Source organism: Dama dama, chromosome 5 (assembly GCF_033118175.1).
Source record: "Dama dama isolate Ldn47 chromosome 5, ASM3311817v1, whole genome shotgun sequence".
NCBI classification, from domain to species: domain Eukaryota; kingdom Metazoa; phylum Chordata; class Mammalia; order Artiodactyla; family Cervidae; genus Dama; species Dama dama.
In genome coordinates, this window is record NC_083685.1 from 53,338,542 (window position 1) to 53,353,300 (window position 14,759).

Here is a 14,759-nt window from a genome sequence, read left to right on the forward strand (position 1 = left end):
GGAGGGTGAAATGAAAGATATCCCCTTAAGGAAACATGGGCAGAGAACAAGTTCAACCCCTGGCACGCAATGACAATAGTATGCACAGAGGACAGCAGTGAGACGGTTGGGGGTGGAAGGGGAGAGCAGGCTGGGGGAGGATTCTGAAGGATGAGATCGCTCACGGACTCTTTTTTTTTTTTTTTCATTTATTTTTAATAGTTGGAGGCTAATTACTTTACAATATTGTGGTGGTTTTTGCCATACATTGACATGAATCAGCCATGGATTTACGTATATTCCCCATCCTGAATGCCCCACCCACCTCCCTCTCCATCCCATCCCTCTGGGTCATCCCAGTGCACCAGCCCTGAGCACTTGTCTCACGCATCCAACCTGGACTGGTGATCTGTTTCACACTTGATAATATACATGTTTTGATGCTATTCTCTCAGATCTTCCCACCCTCGCCTTCTCCCACAGAGTCCAAAAGTCTGTTCTATACATCTGGGTCTCTTTTTCTGTCTTGCATATAGAGTTATCACTACCATCTTTCTAAATTCCATAAATATGTGTTAATATACTGTATTGGTGTTTATCTTTCTGGCTTACTTCACTCTGTATAATGGGCTCCAGTTTCATCCATCTTATTAGAACTGATTCAAATGAATTCTTTTTAATGGCTGAGTAATATTCCATGGTGTATATGTACCACAGCTTTCTTATCCATTTGTCTGAGGATGGGCATCTAGGTTGCTTCCATGTCCTGGCTATTATAAACAGTGCTGCGATGAACATTGGGGTACACGTGTCTCTTTCAGATCTGGTTTCCTTGGTGTGTATGCCCAGGAGTGGGATTGCTGGGTCATATGGCAGTTCTATTTCCAGTTTTTTAAGGAATCTCCACACTGTTCTCCATAGTGGCTGTACTAGTTTGCATTCCCACCAACAGTGTAAGAGAACTGGGTGTGGACCCTCTTCTCCACACCCTCTCCAGCATTTATTGCTTGTAGACTTTTGGATAGCAGCCATTCTGACTGGCATGTAATGGTACCTCATTGTGGTTTTGATTTGCATTTCTCTGATAATGAATGATGTTGAGCATCTTTTCATGTGTTTGTTAGCCATCTGTATGTCTTCTTTGGAGAAATGTCTGCTTAGATCTTTGGTCTGTTTTTTGACTGGGTCATTTATTTTTCTGGAATTGAGCTGCAGGAGTTGCTTGTATATTTTTGAGATTAATCCTTCGTCTGTTTCTTCATTTGCTATTATTTTCTCCCATTCTGAAGGCTGTCTTTTCACCTTGCTTACAGTTTCCTTTGTTGTGCAAAAGCACTGGCACAAATACAGACACATAGATCAGTGGAATAAAATAGAAAGCCCAGAGATAAATCCACGAACCTATGGACACCTTATCTTCGACAAAGGAGGCAAGAATATACAATGGAAAAAAGACAACCTCTTTTAAGAAATGGTGCTGGGAAAACTGGTCAACCACTTGTAAAAGAATGAAACTAGAACACTTTCTAACACCATACACAAAAATAAACTCAAAATGGATTAAAGATCTAAATGTAAGACCAGAAACTATAAAACTCCTAGAGGAGAACATAGGCAAAACACTCTCCAACATAAATCACAGCAAGATCCTCTATGAATCACCTCCCAGAATATTGGAAATAAAAGCAAAAATAAACAAATGGGACCTAATTAAACTTAAAAGTTCATGGACTCTTGAAGGAGCTCGAGTTATTAGACAGTTGAGGGAAACAGGGAAAGGTACTCTGTTGGAAAGCAGTGTGAAAAGGCGACGAGGCATTCAAAAATACGTCTCTACAAACCCAGAAGCTTTTCATTATTTCAGCACAACACAGGGAAAATTCATAGTGAAGGTAAAAAAGGGTCTCATTATACCAGTCTTCTTGATAAGCTATGAGAAGGAGCTTGAACTTTTTCATATCAACCAGTGTTTCTCAAACCTTTCTTCTATAAAACCTCTAGAGGACTTCCCTGGTGGTCCAGTGGTTAAGACTCCAAGCTTCTAATACAAGGGGCATGGGTTTGATCCCCAGTCAGAGAACTAAGATCCCATATGCCATGCAACATAGCCAAAAAAAAAAAAATTTTTTTATAAATAAAATAAAACACCTCTAATGGCAATGAATTAGAAGAAAAGGACACAGTTGGAGGCATAACTTGAAATGCCCACAACATTCATGGAATTTCTGTAACATTTCTTTAAAATGTGGGCAAAGTTTGTAACCCATTCCACAGCACCTTTTGTTTTAATAGAAAGATAATGGAATCACTCTTTTTTCTTTGCGTGACTTTATATATCTTAGAACACCACTACAGACTATCATGGGAACAACTATCTCAATTGTGAAGCATCACTGAAAACTATTAGGTAATCACTACCTAACAGTTTTAGAAAGATCATTCTGATAACCCCACTGAAGACTGTTTCAGGAAAGCAAAACTAATGCCAGAGAAACTATCGGTTAGGAACCTATAGTGATATCAGTTTCAAGTGAGAGATGACAAAGAACAAACAAGGGCACAAAGGATTAGGAAGTAGGAGATGGATATGAGAAATATCTGAGAACTTTTATTGCAAAGACTTAACTGATACAGGGGCTTCCCTGATAGCTCAGTTGGTAAAGAATCCGCCTGCAATACAGGAGACCCCGGTTCAATTTCTGGGTCGGGAAGATCCCCTGGAGAAGGGAAAGGCTACCCACTCCGGTATTCTTGGGCTTCCCCTGTGGCTCAGCTGGTAAAGAATCCTCCCGCAATGTGGAAGACCTGGGTTCGATCCCTGGGTTGGGAAGATCCCCTGGAGAAGGGAAAGGCTACCCACTCCAGTATGCTGGCCTGGAGAATTCCATGCACTGTACAGTCCATGGGGTTGCAAAGAGTAGGACACAACTGAGCAACTTTCACTTTCACTTGACAGAGAGGAGAACAGAATCCCTCTTAGGATTCCAACATGACTCTAGATTTCTAACCTGGTATTCAATCTGTATTGGGAAACAGGAAAAGTAGCGGGGCCAAAGGTAGTCATGATGCTTCTGAGGCATCCAAATGTGCAGCAAACACATGGCTCAGAGAAAATGAGGGCACCGAGCAGTCTCCAGTCTTGGCCACTTTGCTGATATATGGAAACATCTTCTCAGGGAAGCAATACATAGGTCAGCATTTTAGGAAAAGGCACAGAAAAGAAAAAAACCCATTGTAATTTCACTGCTTAAAGAGAACCACCATACATGTTTAGCTTTACATAGCTCTAGACTTGTGCTTACTTTTTTCCCTTCGCTTCAGTATAAAAATGTAAAAAACAATCACACAGGGGAAAAATGCATTAAGTTAAAGTGGCTCATTTTACACTGAAAAAGGCTTATGCTTTCATCATAATCTACAATAAAAACAAATTCTTTATATATTATACAGTCCAATATCAAAATAGATAAGGAAAATTATTAGAAACACAAGAACATGGGGGAAAATTATATTTTAATTAGCAAGGAAAGCATAGAAATTGGCTGTCAGTTGAGGTGGAATAAAAGAGAATTAACCCCTTGGAAGACAATAAATTCCAGATGAATTTTTTTTAATTAAGGTAAAATACAAAGGTATAAAAGTAATGGTGATATATCTGGGCTGAAACATTTAATATTTTTTCACTTGTCTGCCTTTTATAAACAAGAATACACACATATGTAGCCTGTGGCAAAGGCTGGGTAATGCCATTCCCCTGCTCCAAACCCTTCAGAGATTTCTCATCATACTCAGACAAAGAGCCAAAACCTTACCAGGATGGAGCCCTACATGTCAGGCCTTGGCTCCCTCTCTGGCCTCATCCCCGTCCCACCCACCTGATTCTGGGGAGCAGCTCCAGACACACTGGCCTCCATCCTGTTCCTCCTGCAAACCACTCTCCCCACCTTACACTTTGACTCTTGCAAATTTTCTCAGCTCATCTGTAGATGAGCTGAGTGGCCAGAGCTCCCTAACTTCATTCACTTTTCTGCTAAAATGCTGCCTCCTCAGAGAAACTTACCCTAACATCCTTCATGAAATAGCACATCCCTTTCTCCCCTTATCCTTTTTTTCCCCTCAAATTACTTATCATTGACTTCCTACTACTGTTTATTATTCCTATTACTGTTATTATTCACTATTTTTATGTCTTTCTGTAGAACTCTATAGAATGAAAGCTTGAGAACAGCAAGAACTTTGGATTTTTTAAATATTAAATTCTCTATGCCTGAAACAGTAACTGCCACATAGCACTTCCATAAATACATGCTGAATGAATGAATGAACAAACTAATGTATAAATGGACTGGCCAGCATAGGAAGTAATTTGAGTGACTCTAAAAGTGAATCACGCTTTGATCAAAAGAACTGCCACTATCCAGATAAATCTTGAATATTCATACAGTGGATACTATTTGAGGATGCTTAAACTGTTTACAATGGATGTGGGTTTAACCAGGATAGTCCTGTCATTGGGATTCCCAGGGTAATATACTCTTTGCAAAATGCAAAATGTTTGGAGTCATGGATGATGCAACATATCTATACTTCCACAATGTAAGTCAGTCCTTGAGGGATTAATTTGGTAAACAAGAGAGTTTTCTCCAGAGGTAAGAGTAGTTTTAGAAACAACCATACAGAAATATTAAAGGATATAATCTCTACTCCTGGTTCTGCTCCTTGTATATTCTTACCTGATAATTCAATTCATCAATGTTCTATTTAAAATATTTATGTTACTTGAATATTCAGTTACATATTTAGAGGAAGAACCATTAGCAAATTACTTTGTAAAAGTTTGAATAATTTGACGTTTTGAGTTAACTGAGGCGAAATTGTGAAAACAAACATCAGTCCCTGCGTACACTGGGCAAAAGTGACTTCACCCATAAGAAGGGTCCAGGTAAGATCCTTAGTACCACTGACTTTGCTTCTCACAGCAGAGGTACAGCAGAGGTCCAAGGCGCTGCTCCCCAGGAACAGTAAAATGCAAGTCACATTTGTAATTTTAAAACTTTCTAGTAGCCACATTGAAAAAAATGGAAAAGAAAAAAGTAAATGTTTTATAAATAGCATAGAAAATGTAATCCAATGTATCTAAAATATTTTTCAACATGTAATCAACACAAAAGTATTGACAATGAAACAGTCTGCATTCTTTTTGTGCTCAGTATTCTAAATCCTGGGCATATTTTATATTTTACAATACTTCTTAATTCAGATGCTAAATTTGTAAAATGCAGTCTTAACAACAAAATTTTGCTTAATTGAGAAAGAATTTGCACTGTTTCTGTTACTAAATTTAAATTGTTCTTGTTCAGTCACTAAGTCATATCTGACTCTTTGCCACCCCATGAACTGCAGCATGCCAGACTCCTCCGTCCTCCACTGTCTCCTGAAATTTTTGCTCAAACTCATGTCCCTTGAGTCAGTGATGCTATCTAACTATCTCATCTTCTGCCGCTCCCTTCTCCTTTCACCTTCAATCTTTCCCAGCATCACAGGCTCCTTATATTAGGTAGCCAAAGTGTTGGAGCTTCAGCTTCAGCATCAGTCCTTCCAATGGATATTCAGGGTTGATTTCCTTTACGATTGACTTGTTTGATCTCCTTGCAATCCAAGGGACTCTCAAGAGTCTTCTTCAGCGCAATTCAAAAGCATCAATTCTTTGGTGCTATAGAGTCCATGGAATTCTCCAGGCCAGAATACTGGAGTGGGTAGCCTTTCCATTCTCCAGATTTTCCCAACCCAGGGATCAACTGGGGTCTCCCGCACTGAAGGCAGATTCTTTATCAGCTGGGCCACCAGGGAGTCCTATCTTAAAACGGGAAGTCTGATGCAATATAGCCACGGTCTGACTTTTCCATCTTATTTCACTCACCAAACATTTCCAGTAATGAGAAGCAAGCTGATACAGTCATACTTTCTTCCATTTAATACTTACCATGTACCATTCACTGTGCTATGTGATAGGTAAATAAACACAGATAAAGCCAGGTTCCTGCCCTAAATAACTGACAAACAGGGTGCTCTGGTTGGGGAAAAGAGCATCTATTTAAACAACTAACTATAAATTAATTGTTAAAATGGAATTATCATTAAGTGCTACAGGCAAAGGAAGTCAAGAATGATTCTTTTTTTTTTTTTTTAATGACTAATTCTTAAGCAGGACTGAGCAATCGGGGAGGGACGTGGGAAAAGTTTCAGAGAAGAGGGAATATTAGAAAATTTGAAGAATGTGTTTAATTTTGCATATAGCAAAAAGAGAGAAGGGTATTCTAGACTAAGAAAACAACAACATAAATACATAAGTATAAAATAGTATGAGTAGCAAGGGAAAAGTCAGTGATTCAGTCAGTAAGGAAAAGATGGAGAAACAGCATTAAGTTCAAGTACTGGTCCATTTTAAACTTATTATTCACTTATTTGTATACCCACTGTGGTTCCAAAGAAAGAATATTTGAGGTGGTAAAAAGGTAAATACATTTCAGATTACACCCCTCCATGTATGCTTTGCAATAATCAAATTATACTATGTACCATGCTCTTTAAACTCCCTATGAGTGGTTCCCCTATGCCCTAATTTTATGGGGAAATATTTTAACACTACAAAGAGTATTGACAACCTAAAACAAATAGATTGCTGGTTACTGTCGCTGCTAAGTTGCTTCAGTTGTGTCCACTCTGTGCGACCCCAAAGATGGCAGCCCACCAGGCTCCCCTATCCCTGGGATTCTCCAGGCAAGAACACTGGAGTGGGTTGCCATTTCCTTCTCCAATGCATGAAAGTGAAAAGTGAAAGGGAAGTCGCTCAGTCGTGTCGGACTCTTCGCGACCCCAAGGACTGCAGCCTACCAGGCTCCTCCCTCCATGGGATTTTCCAGGCAAGAGTACTGGAGTGGGCTGCCATTGCCTTCTCCAAGATTGCTGGTTATTTCTCCCGAAAAAAAAAAAAAAAAAAAAAGAGTTTATTCGGTATCAGCAGAGAATTGCAATCCAGAGTCCACAACCATGGTGAGCCATATGCAAGTCTCTCCACAGCAAAGGAAGAAGCACTCTTTAACAGAGGGGAAAAGGAAGTAGGCAGCGCTACAGTAAACAGAGGCCATGGCTTTTTACTGGCTGAGTCCTTCATGTTAAAGAAGCGGGGTCTTGGGGACTTCCCTGGTGGCCCAGTGGTGAAGAATCCACCTACCAGTGCAGGAGACATGGGTTCAATCCCTGATCCAGGAAGATCCCACAGGCTGCGTGCGGAGCTACCAGGGAAGCCCATAAGCCATTGATAGGGCTGCATACCAATTTCAGCTGGTGCTGAGGGTATTATTTTAAATATTTAGCAATCTGTATGGCATGAGTGGGCTTCCTTGGTGGCTCAGATGGTAAAGAATCTGCCTGTGATGCAGGAGATCCTGATTCAACCCCTGGGTTGGGAAGATTCCCTGGAGAAGGGAATGGCTACCCACTCTAGGATTCTTGCCTGGAGAATTCCAATTACAGAGGAGCCTGGTGGGCTACAGTCTGTTCATCAGTAAAAAGAAAATTTGACCATAAGACATTGATAACACTGCACACCAATTTCAGCCCTGACTAGTAGTAGAGTTGCAAAGACACAGGAAATGCATGTTTCATAATGAAAGTAATTAAATATATACTTCGCATCCCCCCAAAGGGGAATGTGTGTGTGAATCCACAGTTCTACATCGTCACCAAATGTGATTTCCTAATTTTAAAAATCTGAATGGTATTAAATGATATCTTGTGTTTTTAATTTGCATTTCCTTGATCGCTCATGAAGTTTCTCAACATTTGTTCAACACTTATGTTGCACTTGGTCTTAGAGTCTACTTTGCTGATATTTATTGCTATACTTTCTTTTGGTTTGGGTTGCTGATATATATATTTTTCCATCCTTTTCTTCCAACATGTCTGTACTTTAAAATTTAAGTGTTTCTTTCCTAAACATCATGAAGCAGGGCGTTGTGTTTATATCCAATCAGGAAATATTTTAATTTCTCTTTTGAAGAATTTACTATTAATACAATTAGTGATATCATTATGCATTATTTGAACATTATTTTAGTGGTTAGACTAGAGATTTCAACATGAATCCTTGACTTACTACACTTTAATACACATTCTTACACCCTCACTTCTCAATAGTGCTATAAGTTGAGTACCATTTACCTCTATTTACCCGTCTCCTACTTTTTCTTGTAATTGTTTTCATGTATTTTGTTCTACATAGCTTAAATTCCACAAGGGATTTCAACTACTGTCTTGAACAGCCCATACTTGGATCCTGGACTCTGCTAACCTAGAGCTACTCCTGGGAGCTATCTTCCTCAGCAGTTCTGCTCCATGCTATTTTGTAGTCATACTCCAACAAGGTTTTACATAAATATGTGCACCCATATACTCTCCCACTTGGCTGGGGAGAAGGGTGCATTCCTTCCAGTAAGAACAGAGAGGACCCCAAAAATTCACTCATAAAGTCTGGGTGCTCCAGAGTGAGGCTTCTCTCCACCAAGTTAAGGCTGGGGAGCATTTCCATCCTCAGTTCCAGTATTTCAAACTCAAGGAAAAACTAGGAAACTGAGAGACCTAAGCCAAGAAAATATTTCAAGAAGAAGAGTGTAACAGTGACCAAAAAAAAAAAAAAAAAAAGTATACAGATAAAGTTCTCCAGCACAGTAATAAAAAGCCACTGAATCCACAATCCTTAAAGCCATCACTCACATGTAATTGGTGAAAGCAGCAGCCACTTGATCTCCAAGGCCTCAGTGCTCATAGGTACTTCATCCCAGCTGACCAGAGATGATAATCAAGAGAACTTTTGCTAGTGTCTATCAGCTGGACTTCCAGTATCCACCAGAAGGGTAGCTCCCTGGCAGTGTGGTAGGTTATCATATCACTATGGTTAAGTCCAAGTGATCCCCTGGAGAAAGGAATGGCTACCCACTCCAGTGTTCTTAGGGCTTCCCTGGTGGCTCAGAGGTAAAGAATCTGCCTGCAACACGGGAGACCTGGGTTCAATCCCTGGGTTAGGAAGATCCCCTGGAGAGGGAATGGCAACCCACTCCAGAATTCTTGCAAAGAATTCCATGGACAGAGGAGCCCAAACGGCTACAGTCCATGGGGTCACAAAGAGTCAAAGAGGACTGAACAACTAACACTTTCACTTTTTCTTTTGTTTTCTTAAGCCCAAGTAAGGCAAATAAGCAATTCCAGATTCTCTTTCGTGAAAGTGCATTGGGTGATGCAGCCTCCTCAGGGACCCCTGGCCATCTGCTAGCTACCTCCCATGCCTGTCATCCCTGACAATACTGGACCTGCTGCTGCTGTCTGAACCCCGACACTCCAGTGAGGGCTAGTAGTTTGGCAGAGGAACCACAAAAAGCAAGGTGACTACTACCTTTGTGCACCCTCTAATCTGGCACAAATGCCTCCCATTGGCAAGATGGAATGAGAACACAGCTGGCCAGGGCATCTAACAGACTACTGGTTTTGATCATGACAGAGAATTTAGAAGGGCGTATAAAGACTGTCAGCAGATGGGAGTTTTAGAGAGCTCAGGGACAAAGCAAACTAAAGAGCATATTATAAGGGACATGTATAAACTGATAAAGACTATATTCTAAAAAGCAAAGAAACAATAAGCACATAATTCAGGAGAGTAGTTAACATCAGTGAGATGAGGTAGGAAAGTTATCCACTGCTGGAAGCAAAAGCATGAGTAATACTCTAGTTTTCCTTTCTTTCAGATAAGTACCCAGAAGTAGAATTATTGCATCATATGGCAGTTCTATTTTTTTCCTAAAAGTATTTTTTTCTTTTTCAAATTATTAAAGTATGATAACATATTTACTTGGAGACTTAGAAAACACAGAACTAAGTTACACATAGTTTCACTATATATTACAATTATTTTTAAGTAGATAAATTAAGATATTTAGTTGGAGTTTCAATATCAAACTCTCAAAAATTAATAGAATGAATAGACAGAAAAGCAGAAGGATATAGTAGACCTGAAAAGCACTATGAACCAATTCAACATAATTGATTTATACAATTTTCACACAACAGGATATAAATTCTATTCACGTTCCCATAGACTATAAACCAGGAGTCACTGGAACATATTGAGGGACATAAAACAAGGTGCAAAAATCTCATGGTCTAAAGGTGTTGAAATCATACAGAGTCTGTTCTCTTATCACTGTGGAATTATGTTAGAAATCAATGTCAAAAGATATTTTAAAATAACCACATATTTTCAAGTACAATAAGACATTTACCAAGAGAGATTTTTGACTTAGCCATTGAAAGCCTCAATAAAGTTAAAAGACTGAAAAAACACAGAGGCTGAGTGCAGTGAAAAAAGCATTTAAATGAGGAATTAATATCAAAATGAGAAATTAATATCAAAGACATTTTTAAAACCCCAAGTATTGGAAATCAAATGTCCACTTTTAAATGATGAGTGTATCTAAGAAGTAACAAGAAAAATTAGAAAATATTTTTAACAGAATAAAAATGAGAAGGGAATTTATCAGAATTTGTTGCATGCAGCTGAAGCTGCTCAATGCAACTAAATACAATGTGGAATCTTGAATAAAGTATGAATACAAGTAATGGACACTAGCATAAAATTTTGTGAAATTTGAACAAAATCTGTACTTTAGTTAATACTGTATCATGTGTTAATTTCTTGATTTTTTTTTTACAACATAGTATTTCTTTATATTCTCAGAATTACAAAAGCTTTTTTACTACACTTGATCAAGGCTTAAGAAAGAACAACAACAAAAAGAGATGGAGAAATTGGAAAAGATAAACTAAATTAAATGGGAGCACTGAATATGAAATAGAAAAAGTGAAACAAACAAGATAAAACACCGTCATATAGTCCAGTTGTTTTTAAACATGGCTGCTCATTTGAATCACATCTGGAGCTTTGGAGGAAAATAACAATACCTGGGCATTAGTATTTTTCAAAGAATTCCGAGATAGTTCTAATGTGCATCTGGATTTTAAAAAGTGACTACAAGTTTTTCTATTAAATGGTAGTTTTAGTAATAGAAAATTATCTTCTGTTGACCAATCATGATACAATGGTATTAAAACAAAAAAGTTACAAAATAATAAAAGATGTTTATTAGTTTTCACAATCAATAGCCAGACGAAAAATAAAAGATAATTACAATTGCAAGCCACAATGAAAACATGATAACCTAACAATATAAAATAATTACACACAATTTGGGGGAGGGTCAAGCAGAGTGATGTGGTAAGTGCAAGTACATACGTATACATGTTTTCATCCATCTATCCAGCCTGGCTTTTGGTTGGTGCGTACAATCCATTTACATTTCAGGTAATTATTGATATGTATGAACCTATTACCATTTTCTTAACTGTTTTGGATTTATTTTGTGTAGGCCTTTTCCTTCTCTTGTGTTTCCTGCCTAGAGAAGTTCTTTAGCATTTGTTGTAAAGCTGGTTTGGTAGTGCTGAATTCTCTTAATTTTTGCTAATCTGTAACTCTAGATTTCTCTGTCAACTCTGAAGGAGAGTCTTGCTGCATAGAGTATTCTTGGTTTTAGGTTCCTCTCCTTCATCACTTTAAATACATCATGCCATTCCCTTCTGACTTTTAGAGTTTCTGTTGAGAAAACAGCTGATAACCTTATGGGAGATCCCTTGTATGTTATTTGCCGTTTTCCCCTTGTTGTTTTTAATATTTTATCTTCATTTTTTTGTCTTTAATTTTTGTCACTTTGATTATGCCTGGGACTTTGCATTTCTTGGACTTGGTTGACACCATTTCCTTTCCCATGCTAAGGAAGTTTTCAGTTATTATCTCTTCAAATATTTTCTCCAGTCCTTTCTCTCTCTCTTCTCCTTCTGGGATCCCTATAATGCAAATATAGGTGCATTTAATGTGTCCTAGAGGTCTCTTATGCTTTTTTGCTTATTCTGTTTTGTGGCAGTGATTTCCATCATTCTGTCTTCCAGGTCACTTATACACTCTTCTGCTTATAACTAATAACCAATAGTTACTCTGCTATTGGTTCCTTCTAGAATATTGTTCATCTCTGTTTGTTTGTATCTTAGTTCTTCTAGGCTTTTGGTAACCTTTTCTGCATCTTCTCCATTCTTTTTCTGAGACTATGGATCATCTTCACTATCATTATTCTGATCTCTTTTTCTGGAAGGTTGCCTATCTCCACTTCATTTAGTTGTTCTTCTGAGGTTTTTATCTTGTCCCTTCATCTGAGTCATGACCCTCTGCCTTTTCATTTTGATTAACTTTCTGTGATGTGGTTTTCATTCTGGTGGCTGCTGAACTGTAGTTTTTCTTGCTTCTCTGTCTTCTGTCTGGTGAATGAGGCTAACAGGCTTGTGTAAGCTTCCTGATGAGAACCTTTCTGGGAAAAATTGACTCTTGCTCTGGTGGGCAGGGCCACACTCAGTAAAACTTGAATCTAATTGTCTGCTGATAGGTGGGGTTGCATTTCTTCCCTGTTAGTTGTTTGGCCTGAGGCGACTCGGCCCTGGAGTCTACAGGCTCTATGGTAGGGTTAATGGTGAGCTCCAAAAGGGCCCACCCCCAGAGTCACCTCCCACGACTGCTGCTGCCAATACCTCATCTCCTCAGTCAGCCACTGCTGCCCCACGCTGTCACAGGAGCTCCTCCAATACGAGCAGCGAGGTCTGGTTCCATCTCCGGTGGGGTCACTGCTCCTTACCCTGGGTACTGGTACATGCAAGATTTTGCTTGTGCCCTCCAAGAATGAAATCTCTCTGTTTCCCTAGTTCTGTGGAAGTCCTATAATCAAATCTCACTGACCTTCAAAGTAAGATTTCCCTGGGGAGTCCTAGTCCTTTTGCTGGATCCCCAGGCTGGGAAACCTGATGTGGGGCTCAGAGCCTTCCCAACACAGGAAGAACTTCTTTGGTATTATTGTTCTCCAGTTTGTGGGTTGTCTACTGGGTGGGTATGGGATTTTATTTTACTGTGATTGCACACCTCATACCATGACATTGCAACTTCTCCTTTGTCTTTGGAGGTGGGATATCTTTTTTCTGGTGGTTTCCAGCGTCCTCCTGTTAATGGTTGTGAAATAGCCAGTTGCAATTTAGGTGCTCTCGCAAATGAGTGCACATTCTTCTACTCTGCCATCTCGTACTAATCTCCCTGAGAGTTCTATTTTTAATGTTTTCAGGATCCTCCATTACTGTTTTCCATAGTGGCTGCACCAATTTACATTCCCATTAACAATGAGGAAGGTTTCTCTGTTCACCACATCTTCACCAACACTTGTTAGATGGCTTCCTATCTCACTCAGAATAAAAGTCATAACTCTTACTGTGGTCTCCATGATCTCTTCCTTCTACAATTCTCCTCCTGCTTGCACTAGCCCGTTACTACTAAGATTACTTAGTGTGCACCCTGAGTCATACATAAATGTGCTTAATAAGAAGAATTAAAATTTAACCAAAAACAACCTAAGAATAATCTTGGAAGGCTGAGTTAATATGTAAGAGTAATCTTGAAAGGCTGAGTTAATATATTTGCTGGATTCCTGAGTCTTAAATTCAAAATTCAACTATATATATGGTCACTATGGACTACAGTTGAAAGAAAAAATACTGGAAACCTAGTTAGCTTTGAATTTCAGCCAAATGATAATATTTTCTGTATAAATATATCCCATGCAGTTTTTGTACTTCAAACTAATGCATTCATTGTTCATCTGAGATTCAAATTTAAGATGACAACCTCCATTTTTACTTGCTAAATCGGAATACACATGGTCCATTTGAGGAAGATCAGGTGCTAAACCAGCACTCTAAATTCATAGTGTCTCTCTCCCAGTCACCTCATCTCTAAACAAAACACGCTAGGGAGCCCTGAAGTGTGGCTCAAAACTATGACGTTTTGATAGAACACGAAAGAGGAAAGAGGCTGGCTGTGTAAAAGTAGTTCCTGAAGTAAGACATTCTTTTCTTTTTTTTTTTTTAAACGATGGGGAAAAGATCGACGAACTGTGGGGAATCGGGGCACGGAAGGGGCCCTTGAACCTCTGAGGGGAAAAGAGGTGAGAGGTGAGAGGACCCGGGAGCCCCGCGGACCGACCACTAGCGCGCGCCCCACAGGAGTCACGACCACCCGGTGGACCAGGGCGCTCTTTACAGTTTAACCGCTGGCCGGTTAAGGGCGTGGTGGTGGTTGGGTGTGGGAGTCCCGTCTGAAAGTTCCTAATGTGAGAGCGAGAGACAGCCATCATGTTCCCACATCTTCCCACTTTTCTCCAACCCGGCCGCTCCAGTCATCTTGGAGCCCGGAAGCCCCAGAACTGAGAAAAAAGGCGGGAGAAGCCAGGCGCCGCTTACTGGTTTGAGTCATCCTGGAGATGCAGAAGCAGGAGAAGCTGAAGAGCACGACAGCGATGAGCGTGATGAGCAGGTTCACGTGCCTGGTCCTCATGGTGCGGATTCGACGGCCGCGGCAACCGGCAGCTTGACTAGAATAGCAGAGCACGCAGCAACCACCCCGCCGGCTAAGGATGGTCACGCGCTGCGCGCGCCGCTGCGCAAGGAAGCTAGCTCCCCGACTCGTCCCACCCACCCCCAACCCACACACGCACCCAGCCCCCTTCCCCCAACAGCAGTTTCTGCCTTCGATCCTGAACCGCTTGCCAGGGCTGCTGATTATTAAATGAAATAAACTATGTGAA

General features: G+C 39.9%; 1 protein-coding gene across 1 annotated transcript in view; it reads right to left on the reverse strand.

The window, feature by feature from the left end:
- Nucleotides 1-14,509, reverse strand: part of MGAT4D (MGAT4 family member D) — a 47,334-nt gene extending 32,825 nt beyond the window's left edge. Inside the window, exon 1 of the mRNA XM_061140712.1 lies at nt 14,416-14,509. Within this exon, the coding sequence (XP_060996695.1) occupies nt 14,416-14,509 (94 nt within the window). The remainder of the gene's footprint in view (nt 1-14,415) is intronic.
- Nucleotides 14,510-14,759: the final 250 nt, after the last annotated feature.